The sequence below is a fragment of the Sapajus apella genome, unplaced genomic scaffold, assembly GCF_009761245.1.
Source record: "Sapajus apella isolate SASKATOON/1434 unplaced genomic scaffold, GSC_monkey_1.0 scaffold2, whole genome shotgun sequence".
Lineage (NCBI taxonomy): Eukaryota > Metazoa > Chordata > Mammalia > Primates > Cebidae > Sapajus > Sapajus apella.
In genome coordinates, this window is record NW_022436942.1 from 23,563,065 (window position 1) to 23,576,631 (window position 13,567).

The window sequence follows — 13,567 nt, forward strand, 5'->3', positions numbered from 1 at the left end:
TTTGCAGCCATACTGCCTGGGTTTGAATTCTGGCTTTGCCATTTATTTAGCTGTGAGACCTTAAGGAAGTTAGTTTACCTTTGTGAGCCTCAGTTTCTTCAACTGAAAAATGAGGATTATGATACTATCCATCTCACGTTGTTCTTCGTAGGATTAAGTAAATGAATGTATGTAATGTGCCTGACACATAGAAAATGCTCGGTAAATACTGGTTTTTATGATGATAATTGCCATTGTTATATGACCAATCCAGAATGACACCAGGATGAATAAAACGGGGTGGCTCATGCCTATAATCCTAACACTTTCTGAGGCCAAAGTGGGCAGCTCATCTGAGGTCAGGAGTTCAAGACCAGTCTGGCCAACATGGTGAAACCCCGTCTCTACTAAAAATACAAAGCTAGCTGGGCGTGGTGGCGCATGCTTGTAATCTCAGCTACTTGGGAGGCTGAGACAGGAGAATCACTTGAACCCGGGAGGTGGAAGTTACAGTGTGCCAAGATTGCTCCACTGCACTCCAGCCTGGGCAACAGAGCAAGACTCTGTCTCAAAAATAACTTACTAACTAAATAAATAAAACAGGCACAACTGTGACCTGAATCAGGAAGGGATGCTGTGCTGCAAACCCCAGGTACAGCTTGGGTCCGGCCTCCAAACTTGACTGCCTGTTAGAGTCACCTAGGGAGATTTTCAAACATTTGCCCTGAGTCCTGCCCTCCAAACACCTGAGTCGGAATCTCTGGCACTGGGACCGGGGCCTCAGTATTGTTTGTAAAGCTCCCCAGGGATTCTAATGTGCAGCCGGCGCAATTATAGCACGCAGAGGAGAGACCTGCAGACTGGGACCTGGAGATATGGTTCCTGCTTTAAGCTTCTGTGACCCCAGACAAGTCACATGATGCCCGTGGACCTCAGTGTTCAACTCTCAGAGCCAGAGCCAATAATACCCACTGCCTTGCATACCTCACAGGATTGTAATGAGGATCAAATGCATAAGCGCCCTGGGAACTGTGAGACATTGTCTAATGGGAGGGCTAATCGTATCAGGTGCATCGTCTTGGATTACTCTGATCAGCTTGACTCAGCTGCAAGTACTGCTCAGGCTCCCCAGGGACGTCCTGTTTTACCTTCAGTCAGCTGTGCATCCTATAATGTTGGCTGGGGTCTGTTTTTTTTTTTTGCAAAAACAAAACTACTAAAGATCAAGACATCATCCCTTGAAGAACTAGGTTAGGCTAATTAACTTGTACTCCACACAGTAGAGTACTAAATGGCTACTCAAATGAATGAGGCAGGACTGTGCATACTGATTCAGAAAGGTGTCCAAGACAAATTGTTAAATGGAGAAAGTTGAGTTTACAAAATCAAGGCTGGGGCTGGGCACGGTGGCTTACGCCTGTAATCCCAGCACTTTGGGAGGCTGAGGTGGGTGGATCACCTGAGGTCAGGAGTTTGAGACCATCCTGGACAACATGGTGAAAAAAGGAAAATGAAATATGGTTGTATATATCTAATTTTCTTTTTTTGAGACAGAGTCTTTCTCTGTCACCCAGGCTGGAGTGCAATGGCATGGTCTCAGCTCACTGCAAGCCCCGCCTCCTGGGTTCAAGTGATTCTCTTGCCTCAGCCTCCCAAGTGGCTGGGATTACAGGCATGCGCCACCATGCCCAGCTAATTTTTGTATTTTTAGTAGAGATGGGCTTTCCCCATGTTGGCCAGGCTGGTCTCGAACTCCTGACCTTGTGATCTGCCTGCCTCATCCCCCCAAAGTACTGGGATTACAGGCGTGAGCCACCGTGCCAAGCCATATATGTCTAATTTTTAAATGTATTTAATAGTGGTTGCCTCTGGGGAGTGGAGAGTGGAGATTTAAAATTTTATTTCATTTTTACCTTTTTTTTTTTGAGATGGAGTTTTGTTTTTGTTGCCCAGGCTGGAGTGCAATGGTCCAGCTCACTGCAACCTCTGCCTCCCGGGTTCAAGCAATTCTGCCTCAATCTCCCAAGTAGCTGGGATTACAGGCATGCGCCACCATGCCTGGCTAATTTTGTATTTTTAGTAGAGATGGGGTTTTACCAGGTTGGTCAGGCTGGTCTCAAACTCCTGACCTCAAGTGATCCACCCACCTTGGCCTCCCAAACTGCTGGGATTAGAGGTTTGAGCCACCATGCCTGGCTGATACAGATATATGTTTCTGTAAAAGAAGATACGTTATCCCTGCAATCAAAGCATATCACCAGTTTTAGACACCCATTGTTTTCACCGCTACATGACACAATTCCAATTAAAAACACAGAATGATAACATTTCGGTTAGCTTTTTTTTTGAGACAAGGTCTTACTCTGTTACCTCGGCTGAAATGCAGTGGTGCAGTCACAGCTCACTGCAGCCTTGATTTCCTGGAATCAAGCAATCCTTCTAACTTAGCCTCCTGAGTAAGTGGGACTACAGGTGCATGCCACCATACCTGGCTAATTTTTAAATTTAGAAATATTTTTCTGCCTTAACCCGACATTTAAAATATTAGCCTAACTTAGGTCTTTGAGTGATGGATGTCTTGATCTTTAGTAGTTTTGTTTCGGCAGAAATGCTGCAATTAATATCTACATGTAATCATGTTGGGTTAGGGCATTTGCACACAAGTATGAAAACAGCCAAAGACACAAAGTGACATCCAATCACCCCCAAAGAATACAAGTGGGAGGATCACCTGAGGCCAGGAGTTCCAGGCCAGCCTGGGAAACATAGTGAGATCCCAACTCTATGAAAAATTCAAAAATTAGCCGGGTGTGGTGGCACCATTGAGATTACAGGCTTGAGCCACCGTGCTGTGCCCAGCCTCAGGTAGCTTTAAGATGCCTATCCTGAGGCCGGGCGCAGTGGCTCACGCCTGTAATCCCAGCACTTTGGGAGGCCGAAGCAGGTGGATCATGACATCAGGAGTTTGAGACCAGCCTGACCAACATGATGAAAATTCATCTTTACTAAAAATACAAAAATTAGCTGGGTGTGGTGGTGTGCACCTGTAATCCCAGCTACTCAGGAGGCTGAGACAGGAAAATCACTTGAACCTGTGAGGCAGAGGTTGTGGTAAGCCTAGATTGTGTCACTGCACTTCAGCCTGGGTGACAGAGTAAGACGCCATCACAAAAAAAAAAAAAAAAAAAAAAGATGCCCATCTTGGCTGAGCATGGTGGCTCACTCCTGTAATCCCAGTACTTTGGGAGGCTGAAGCAGGCGGGTCACCTGAGGTCAGGAATTTGAGTCCAGCCTGACCAACATGGAGAAACCAAGTCTCTACTAAAAATACAAAATTAGCTGGGTGTGGTGGTACATGCCTGTAGTCCCAGCTACTCTCGAGGCTGAGGCAGGAGAATTGCTTGAACCTGGGAGTCAGAGGTTGCAGTGAGCCAAGATCGCTCCATTGCACTCCAGCCTGGGCAACAGGAGCAAAATTGCACCTCAGAAAAAAAAAAAAAAAAGGGCTCATCCTTACCTATATGGGTGCTTACTCAGGGGCACCTCTTTCCTAGATGGGAACTTCAATAATCATTTACTCAACTTCTAGCCAGACCTCTAGCACCCTAAAAGTCATATCTCCATTAAGTGAATGAACACAGCTTAGGGTACCATAGGTTCAGGGGATGAGTTATGGGCCGGGGTTGGAGGAAAAAGCTGTGGGTGGAAGGCCCTGGGCAGTGGGCCAAGGGTACAGAGTGGCAGGGTTGGGGAGGGCCAGGTGTGCCTCCCTCTCTCCTCTTTCCTCTATCTTTGGCCTAATTTACTCCTCTGTTTCAGGTTTCTGCTAAAGATCAGTCAGGGATCTTATGATCACAAGATCGCTTCAAGGCAAAGATTCTACTTGTAGGGATCCCCACTGCCTGTGACCCATCACATCTACTGTTCCGTCCTCTGTCTTTGAGAAGTGCTTCTAAGAATACAGGCCCCTCTTCCTTCTGCACTTCAATCTATATGAAACCCTCAGGGGTCAGAGGTGGTTTCTGCTGGATCAGGGATGGGACTGTTGGGTTAGGGCATTTGCACATTTGCACGAGTATGAAAGAAGACCAAAGAAGACACAAAGTAGCATTGAATGACCTCTGAACTTTTTATTGGCCTCCTGCTCCCCAAAGGGTCCCCTGCTTCTGCTGGCCTAATGTCTCAGAACTTTGGTGTCGTTGGTCTCAGACACCACTTTGCCATCCACTATCCGGCGGGTGGTGGTCTTTTGGATGGTTTGCATGGAGTTGCTGCTGTCCAGGGCATCACTAAGACTGTAACAGAAGACCAAGTCCCAGTTATAAACAGCCCCAGAGAGTAGAAGGGAGACAAGAAAGGTAGAGGGAAAAAAAGCCTCTTGACCTCTACCTTTATCTCCAAATCCCCCTCAGCCCCTTAGGAAAGGGAAACCCAAGGCCAAACTTCATTTGCACACTTAGTACAGCTACAGACAATAGTTTGCTTTCTTCAAGGGTGAAACCTCTGTAATTGCTACTCCCTTGAAGACACAGGGGTGCCCACAGAGCAATGGTCCAGTGCTTAGTGGATACCAATGAACAGACACATCAGGTGCTTCCGAAAGCTCAGGCTTTGGGGAGAAGTGATCCCAGCATGTGTGGGTAGGAGAGCCCCACTCACCTGAAGTCCTCGCCATCTTCCAGCAGGCGGCGGTAGGTAGCTATCTCGGCCTCCAGCTTGACCTTGATGTTCAGCAGAGCCTCGTACTCCTGGGCCTGGCGCTGTCCTTCTGCCAGGGTCTGTGCCAGCTCTGACTCCAGGTGCAGCAGGATCCCATTGAGCTGCTCCATCTGCAGGGTGTAGCGGGCCTCCACCTCCCTCAGGCTGTTCTCTAAGCTGATCTTCTGCAGGGGCACAGGGAGGAGGGGCAGGGTGAGCCCAGAGTCCCAGGACTGCTCATCTCTTCCCTTTTGGAAACTTTTGGGCACCTGCTGTGTGCCAAGTACTGGGGTAAGGGACAGGAGTGATGGGACATGCAAAGAGGAAATGACTCTCTGAGATAAAGGAGCTCATGATGGGAGGGGTAGGATTTGGGTTGAGACAGGGTTGGGCCTGAGGCCAGGTGAAGGAGATCAGGGGTCCAGAGGAGCTGAGCAGGTGATGTGCAGGCACTTACCGTATTTCTCATGGAGTCCAGGTCGATCTCCAAGGACTGGAGTGTACGTCTCAGCTCCGTGAGCGTCATCTCAGCAGTTTCAACCTCAGTGGACTGTGTGGTGACCACTGAGGTGCTCTCCTCAATCTGCAGGGTGGGGACAGTCCATTAGGCCCCTCCTTCCCTGTCTGCCTCCCTCCCACACCCTGGCAGCCATCCCTTCCCCTCACTTACCAGCTGAGTCCAGTACTTGTCCAGCTCCTCTCGGTTCTTCCGAGCCAGCTCGTCATATTGAGCCCGAATTTCTGCCATGATCTTGGCAAGGTCCTGAGATTTGGGGGCATCTACCTCCACAGTCAACCCGGAGCTGGCAATCTGGGCTTGTAGGCCGTTTACTTCCTAAAGGTGACAGGGGCAAAAGTGAGGAGGGCTCAGGGTCAGGGCTCCAATAAGGCCTTTCCTCTGTGACTGCCTCTTCTAGAAGGCCAACAGGATCCACTGGAGAAGAGACGGGGAGAACCCCTGGGCTTGCACTCAGGGCAATACTAGTTCTGGCCTTTCTGCTCCAGTGGGTAGAAATGCCACTGGGTAGAAATAATGGTTTCTCACTGTCCCTTCATCCACCCTCCCCTTCACAAACCTGCTCCTTCTACCATCTTTTAGGAAGCCCTGCCAAGTCCACCTGCTCTCATTCCTCCATCATCCCCAGCTCCTGGTACTAGCTGCTTCTACTTTTGTTCTCATCTCCTCTCACCCATATCATTTTGACCTGTAATTCAGGTGAGCCACTGAGTTTATTTGACCCCCTGAGAATGCTCTTTATCAGAACAGTCTTGTTAAGAAGAGCCCAGCCTGCTATTTCTAAGCTTCTCAGCAGGGCCAGTTGGAAGCGGCTTGTCCTGTCTATTCTCCCACCTAGACTTGTCTTGGCCCCTCAGTTCCTGGCTTGGCCAGTGGCCCCCGCTTGCCTCTTCATGGTTCTTCTTCATGAAGAGCAGCTCCTCCTTGAGAGCCTCGATCTCTGTCTCCAGCTGCAGCCGAGTGACATTGGTGTCATCGATGACCTTGCGGAGCCCATGGATGTCGCTCTCCACAGACTGGCGCATGGCCAGCTCTGTCTCATACCTGTAGGAATAAAGGTGATCAGAGGGGCCCCTATCTCTGACCTCTTAACACACACCACCTATTAAGAGCAGTTCTGTGCCCACTGCAAACCAGCAACTTGAGTCAGCAATCAGGTGGCAGTCCCCTGAGCACCATTCTTGGCACTTGGAGGACAGTATTCTTAAACAGGGTTATATAAATGCCTAGTTAGGCTGAGCATGGTGGCTCATGCCTGCAATTCCAGCACTTTGGGAGGCCGAGGCGGGTGGATCACCTGAGGTCAGGAGTTTGAGACCAACCTAGCCAACACAGTGAAACCCTGTCTCTACTAAAAATACAAAAATTAGCTGGGTGTAGTAGCACGTGCCTGTAGCCCCATCTACTTGGGAGGTTGAGACAGGAGAATCTCTTGCACCCGGGAAGCAGAGGTTGCAGTGAGCCAAGTTAGCACCACTGCACTCCAGCCTGGGAGACAGAGTAAGACTGTCTCAAAAAACAAACAAAAACAAAAACACACACACACACACACACACACACACACACACACACACACACACACACAAATGAATAGTTAAATGAATACACTGATGGACCCAGACTCTCATCCACCCACATCTGAACAGGATCCCACTGTGAGCCCCTACCTGACCTAGCCAGGGGAGCATATCCTTCTTGCTCCACCCCCAGACCCCCAGCTCCCTAGCCCCACAACTTACTTGACTCTAAAGTCATCAGCAGCAAGACGGGCATTGTCAATCTGCAGAACGATGCGGGCATTGTCCACAGTATTTGCAAAGATCTGGGGGAATTGTTGAGAGAGATTGCTCCATGAATGGAAAGTCAGTGATGGGTGGGCTGAGTGTGTGAAAAGTGTTATGTGTCCTAGTACCAGGAATAGCCAGAGGCTCTCTTTGAACACCTATCCCTTTTCATCTTAGCCTCACCCCATTCCCTCCTTTCCTGGGCTCCTTTCCTAGATCCCAGCACTCTGCCCCTCTTGGGAAGCCTCCGCAGGCTGGCTAGATGGCTGGCCCGCCTGCCCGGAAGTGAGCCACTACTAAAAAGTCCTGTCCCTGGCCCTTTCCTGGCATTTTTTCTCTAGTGTACCTGCTCACTCTGGGCCCCCTACTCCCTGGATTGGCCCCACCCAAAGAAAGGCCTCATGTTTACTCTTAGATGATTCAGCCATAGCCACATCCGCTTAACCCTCCAATAGCACCCACGCGGCCAGAAGCCAGTGTCTCCTCCTCTTTACAGGTCTTTCCTCACCTCCCTCCATGCTGTCCACTTCCTCTGTAAAGCTCTCAGCCCTGTCCCCTTCCCGGCTCTCCTGGGGAAGAGCCCTCCCATGACTAGCTTCTGCTCCTGGGGAGCCTGTGGCTAGGAGCCTGGTTGGAAATCCTGGAATTTCCCGGTAGAGTAGGGGCTGGGGTGGACATGGAATGAGGGAAAGAGGCAGAGGTGTGTATCACTGGAGGATCAGACATGGCTGGGAGTTGAGGTCTCTCCCACCACTCCCCTTACCTGAGCCCTCAGGTCCTCGATGGTCTTGAAGTAATGGCCCCAGTCTCTGACCTGGGGTCCCTTCTTCTCCAGGTGCTCCCGGATTTTGCTCTCCAGCTTCCGGTTCTCGGTCTCCAGGCTCCTGACTCTGTCCAGGTAGGAGGCCAGGCGGTCGTTCAGGCTTTGCATGGTCTCCTTCTCGTTCTGGATGCCTCCGATTCCTGCCAGACCCCCGGCCATCCCCGCGGCCAGGCCCCCGACCCCCATGCTGCTCCGGAAGCTGGAGGAGCGCGTCACGGAGATGCGGGAACCAGAGCCCCCGGCGCCTGCATAGACGCTGGCCGCGCTGCTGACCGGCCGGGCGCTGTAGCTGGGCACCCGGACGGAGCCCACGGACCGGTAGTTGGTGGAGAAGGTGGAGCGAGTGGTGAAGCTCATGCTGCCCCGGGAGGAGAGCGAGAGGACAGGACTCAGGCTTTGCCGACGACGGTGGCGGCCCGCGGGACCCGAGTTATATCCAGAGTGAGGCCCCGCCCCCGCCCCGCCGCTTGGGAGCCGGAGCCACAGGTGGACGGTGAAGGAGCCGCGCTCTCCGCCCGGGCCCCTCCCCCGCGCCCTCCGCGCTGCCCTGCCAATCCCCCCACCCCCAGAAACGGGGTGGCCAACCGGGCACGGACAGGGACAGCAGGTGTTGTTGGCCCTCGAGGCTGCTTTCGGGGCAGGAAATGACGTTCTTATGCCCTTCTCCCCCAGGTGGAGGAGGTGCTGGCAGGTTTGAAATTTGGGGGTCTGGTGGTGTGCAGGTGAAATGGCCTGTGAGTCCCTGTAGCTGTCCTCAGCCTGCAGCCCAAGTTATCCACCTGCGGAGGGGATCTTGGGGGGTATCCCGGAGCCCCAGAAGTCTCGGGGAAGAAAGACTGGGGGGGGAGAAGAGGAGGAGAAGCAGTGCTGAGCCTCACAGCTGCTGGTTTGCACACTCACACCCCAGCTGCACCTGGCTCCCAAACACTCCCGCCTGCGCATGTTTCGTCGCACACACACACACTGGAATCGTACAGAGGTGTGCCCTCAAATGCACACACACACATTCACTCACCAAATAGGTGCAGACTCCCCAAAACAAACCCAGTCCCGGAGCCCCCTCCACCTCCCTCCCCTCCGCCGACCTCACTCCCTTGCCTTGCCTCAGTGGAACGGGTCCTCACTTCTGCACACCTGTATATCACCTTTCCTCCATCCTTGGTCAAACAAATCCTGAGCATTTACAATTCAACAAGTATGTATTCAGAACCTACTGTATGCCAGGCCCAGTTCTAGGAGCTGGGAGAGGAGAAGGGTGGTGACAGAGAGCAATGGAGGTGGTAATGTGTCCCACCTTGCACGGGGCCTGAGAGGCACTCCTGGGACTTCATAGCAGCAACCCAGCCCTGGGGGCCAATGCCCCTCACCTCTTTACTAGGACTTTTCTCCAGGCTGGTCCTTTCCCTGTCCCCGCTTATAAGGCTGTCTGGATTCCAAGCCTGTCCGCAGGGGACTGTGTCCTCCAGGAAGCTCTTCCCAGCATCTGTGTGAGAAGGATGGAGGTAGGGAGGCTGTCATGCTGCCTGCCCCATGAAGCCGAATGACCATCCCTGCTGAATGAAGTTGCGGGGGAACCCCTAGGTGTTGGGCCTTCAAGTTTGTCAGCACCAGCAGCTCGTTTTTCAGGCAGGGCCTGGTATGACATGTTTGGCTGTGTTCTTTGCTCTGGAGTGGAACTATTGATTCTTATAGAGCAGCTGAGGGGGAAGGGGAGGACAAACAGAAGGGTAGGTCTGGGAGAGAAGGGACTCGGCAGAGCCTGGCCAGTGGATCTGCCAGATGGGAGACGCAGCACAGATGCAGAGCCTCACCCTGGAATGTTCCCGATCTGTCACCTAATGGTGGGGAAAGCCCCACAGTGCTCAGTGGGAGCCAGCTCGGGGATGGTCAGGGTGGAAGCTGGCCAGGGGAGGGTTGGTGCCTGCTGAAGCCTGGGAGGCAAACAGGATGCAAAATATCTTACAAGTGAATGCCCACTGGTTTTGCATACAAGGCTTCTGGGAGGTAAGAGGTGCCAGTCAAGGGGTCTCCCCTGCTTTCACCTTCACATTCCCCCACTGGATTTGAGAATCATCACATTGTGCAGATTTTTATAATAAAGTACGTGGATTCCACAAGCACCATGTTGCTTTTTCCTGTGATTGCTAAGCTTTAAGTCAGCCAGCCTGGGTACTTTGCTAGCTGTGTAACCTTGGTGAAGTCACCTCACTCTGAACTTCAGTTTCTTCACTTGTACAAGGAAAATCATAAGACCCACCCAGTCCATCTCCTTGGGTGGCAGTGGATGTGAACGTGAACTATCACTCACTCAATTCATCAAGCAGTTACTCATTATTTGTATTGGAGCCTTCCTTAGAAGTAAGGAAGGCTTCAATACATCCAGGATGGCAGATATAGGGGTCAATTTAATTTGAAAGTTGGGCTTGAGGGGTTTGAAGTCTGTCTCTCTGAGTCACTTAAAACCCCTGGGGCACTTTGAATTCTACCAGCAATCAAACCCAGATGCTAGAATTTTTCTCCAAGCTAATTCTCAGGTTCTTGTCTAATCCCTGCCCCACCCCAACTGCTAGGAACCTTCTGGGACCTGGGGAGGTGCAGCGTGGGGGCTGGAGAGGGAGAGCCGCCAGCTAGCCTTATCTCTCCTAGCTGATGTCGATGGCTGCATTCCTGACTTCTTGCAGCATGGGGCAAATACCGACCTTGGGCTTCCAGCACCAGCCTGCCCCTTCCCACCACTTCCAGATTCCTCTGTGGCTCAGGGCTTTTTCACTTTGTCAGAGAGTCTCTCAGAGAGCTGGGGAGAAGGTCTCAGCCCCCAGATTCCCAGCACTAGGGTTCTGGGGCAGGGGTGGGGAGCAAGGTGGAAAGGGGAATGGCATGATTGTGAGGACAGTCCCGGGAGAGGGTGGAGCTTAGGGTCCCTGGTGAGAAGTTCCTAGAACAAAGACACGAAGAGTAAAGAGCCTCGGCAGAGGGGGAGTCCGGAAGGAGGGGAAATGTTTCTCCACCCACCGTCGGCCCTGCATTCCAGAGTCCAGCAGAAGGGGAGTGGGAACCTGCGAGGCAGGTTTAACTTCAGAGTAGACTCTGATGACCCGATAGGAATGGGTCAGCTCTTCCTGCCCCCTCCACATTCTCCCATAAAGGGCTAGAGCTGATGGCTTTAGGGAAACTAGGTGGTGGGGAGATGAGAGGATTGGAAGGGTTGGGGGGTTGGAAGGCCTGCAGTCCTTCTGCCTTTGCTTTATCATTTAGGCTGGAAATTCCTTGCTCAGTGTGGAGGAGGGAGTTGTTTGGAACTGCAACTGAGGTGTAAGGATGGGTCTATACGCCCAACAGGGAGAGACTGATTTCCATCTTCTTCTTCAAAGGGTGACTCCCGTGTTTTGGAGACAGTGAGAAGGCCCTGCGGTGGGGCGGGCTGGAGGGAGGAGGGGATTGCCTGGGAGGCTCCCCTGGGCTCCCTTCAGCTACTCTCAGTGGAGGGTGCACCCGTGCAGGGGGGCCTCCCGCAGGAGAAATTCCAGGGCTACTGAGTTAGGGGTAGAGCTGTTGAGACAGGGAGATTCGGGGTGGAACTCAAAGGAAAAGGAATCTGGGGTGGAATGGGAATCCTCGTGCCCAGCCCTGTATCTGGCACATAGGGGGAGCTCTGTAAATAATTTACGTTTAAGTAATTAATAAATGCGGGGTGCTAGGAGAGGTCGGTGGGGGTGGTCAGAAAGTGCAGTCAGGGCCGGGCGCGGTGGCTCACGCTTGTAATCCCAGCACTTTGGGAGGCCGAGACGGGTGGATCACGAGGTCAAGAGATCGAGACCATCCTGGTCAACATGGTGAAACCCCGTCTCTACTAAAAATACAAAAATTAGCTGGGCATGGTGGCGCACGCCTGTAGTCCCAGCTACTCGGGAGGCTGAGGCAGGAGAATTGCTTGAACCCAGGAGGCGGAGGTTGTGGTGAGCCGAGATCGCGCCATTGCACTCCAGCCTGGGTAACAAGAGCGAAATTCCGTCTCAAAAAAAAAAAAAAAAAAAAAAAGAAAGTGCAGTCAGGTAGACTGCGGAGAGCCAGGAGGTGGGGTACAGGCTTCAGAGGCAGCTGTGGAGCAGGCGGAGGATGCGGGTGGTAGCTGGGCTGGGTGCAGGACCCAGTCTGATCTCAAGACTTCTGGAATTTCAGCACCTTGTTTGCAGTCCCTGGCACTGCCTGTGGAGGTGGGGAGGGGTTCTCAGGGCTTGGGCCAGGCCCTCTCCTTCTGGGGTGGGAGAGTCGAAGAATGCTCTGACATTTAGTATAATTGCTTCAGTTGGGTTTGTGCCCAACAGATTATTCTCCAAGGATAAAGAAAGAACCTACAGGTCAGAGCTGAGCAGTGTGTGGCTGCCCAGGAACCTCCAGGCGCTGAAGCTCAGAGGAGTTGGGGAACCTGCCCCTTCTAGGGACCCCTCAGCTCCCTGGCCCAGCTCCCACCAGGGATGGCCTTGCCCGTGCTCATGTCCTCTGCCCCTTCTGCCCCTGGTGCTGTTGGCTTCTCTTCAGGTGCAACCCCAGCATCCGAATGCTATACACCCCAGCCTATCACCTCACTCAAATCTGTCCAGAGATTAGGGGAGGGCAAAGGGATGAACAGGGAACTTGTTGTCAAAAGACCCGGATTTGGCCAGGTGGCTCATGCCTGTAATCCCAGCACTTTGGGAGGTGGAGGTGGGAGAATCGCTTAAGGCCAGGAATTTGAGACCAGCCTGGGCAGTATAACAAGACCCTGTCTCTATGAAATTATCAAATATTTCAGTATTTCACAGTATTCCCCACTGCTGGCTTAGTGATCTTGAGCAGCCTTCACTGGCATGGTCTTTCCTCAGCTGTAGAGTGCAGATAATAGTAACATCCACTTGGAGAGTTTTCATGAGGACCAAATGAGAAAACATGCCTCATGCAGGTGAGAAGCCAGCTGACCCCGCTCCTGTCTGCTTTGCCCCATTTGCTCCTTTTCTTCCCAGCCCCCTCGTTCTTTTGCCCTCACTACCCTCCAGCCTGCTCACTGCCCACCACTATTTTTTTCTTTCTAACGTGCTCAGGGCAGGGTGCTAAGACTGAGTCTTTGGTTTTTTTGGTTTGTTTGTTTGTTTAATTTTTATTATTATTTTTTTTTTGAGATGGAGTCTCCCTCTGTTGCCCAGGCTGGAGTGCAGTGACACGATCCTGGCTCACTGCGCTCTCCACCTTCTGGGTTCAAGCGATTCTCCTGCCTCAGCTTCCTGAGTCGCTGGGACTACAGGCACACACCACCGTGCCCAGCTAACTTTTTTATTTTTAGTAGACACAGGGTTTCACCATGCTGGCCATGCTGATCTTGAACTCCTGACCTTGTGATCCACCCACCTCGGCCTCCCAAAGTGCTGTGTTTACAGGCGTGAGCCACGGTCCCTAGCCAAGACTGAGTCTTTGAAAAGGGGGCTGGAATGAAAGGGCAGAGAAGCCAAGAACCTGTGTCCAGATCATTCAGTCAACCGGCCCTGTCTCTGTCAGCCTCTTGCCTGGTCTAGGCTTGGCAGGTCTGCCAGCATTGTTTAGGGAGCTATCCTGTGAGCAGCTAGGGCTGCAGGGCTGGAGCTTGGGACAGGTATGGGGCAGGAGATACGGACTGCAGGGCCACAACTAACCTGTGGGGCCTCTACACAAATTGCAGAGAGGAAGCCTCCTCTTTGTCTCCTGGCAGGGTGTGCCTGTGCACTGAACAGCCTGCAGGCCACAAGCAGCAGGCCG

The 13,567-nt window shown here is 52.3% G+C and overlaps 1 protein-coding gene across 2 annotated transcripts; it reads right to left on the bottom strand.

The window, feature by feature from the left end:
- Window positions 1–4,092: 4,092 nt before the first annotated feature.
- Window positions 4,093–8,259, bottom strand: KRT18 (keratin 18). Of its 2 annotated transcripts, XM_032293066.1 has the most exons (8): window positions 8,099–8,191; window positions 7,742–7,988; window positions 6,934–7,016; window positions 6,082–6,238; window positions 5,348–5,512; window positions 5,135–5,260; window positions 4,639–4,862; window positions 4,093–4,274 (listed from the first exon to the last, which is right to left on the bottom strand). In XM_032293066.1, exons 2-8 carry the CDS (start codon window positions 7,985–7,987, stop codon window positions 4,154–4,156), a joined length of 1,122 nt encoding a protein of 373 aa, XP_032148957.1. In that variant the 5' UTR covers window position 7,988; window positions 8,099–8,191; the 3' UTR covers window positions 4,093–4,153. The 2 variants fall into 2 exon arrangements, with proteins under 2 accessions (XP_032148957.1, XP_032148961.1); XM_032293070.1 differs by having other exon boundaries at window positions 7,742–8,259.
- Window positions 8,260–13,567: the final 5,308 nt, after the last annotated feature.

Bases quoted from the DNA above. Each gene is read 5' to 3' on its own strand.
- KRT18 (XM_032293070.1), bottom strand. From the start codon at position 8,158: ATGAGCTTCACCACTCGCTCCACCTTCTCCACCAACTACCGGTCCGTG. The intron at 7,017-7,741 runs GTAAGGGGAGTG...CAATTCCCCCAG, and splicing joins TCGAGGACCTGAGGGCTCAG to ATCTTTGCAAATACTGTGGA. The intron at 5,513-6,081 runs GCAAGCGGGGGC...TGTCACCTTTAG, and splicing joins TGAAGAAGAACCATGAAGAG to GAAGTAAACGGCCTACAAGC.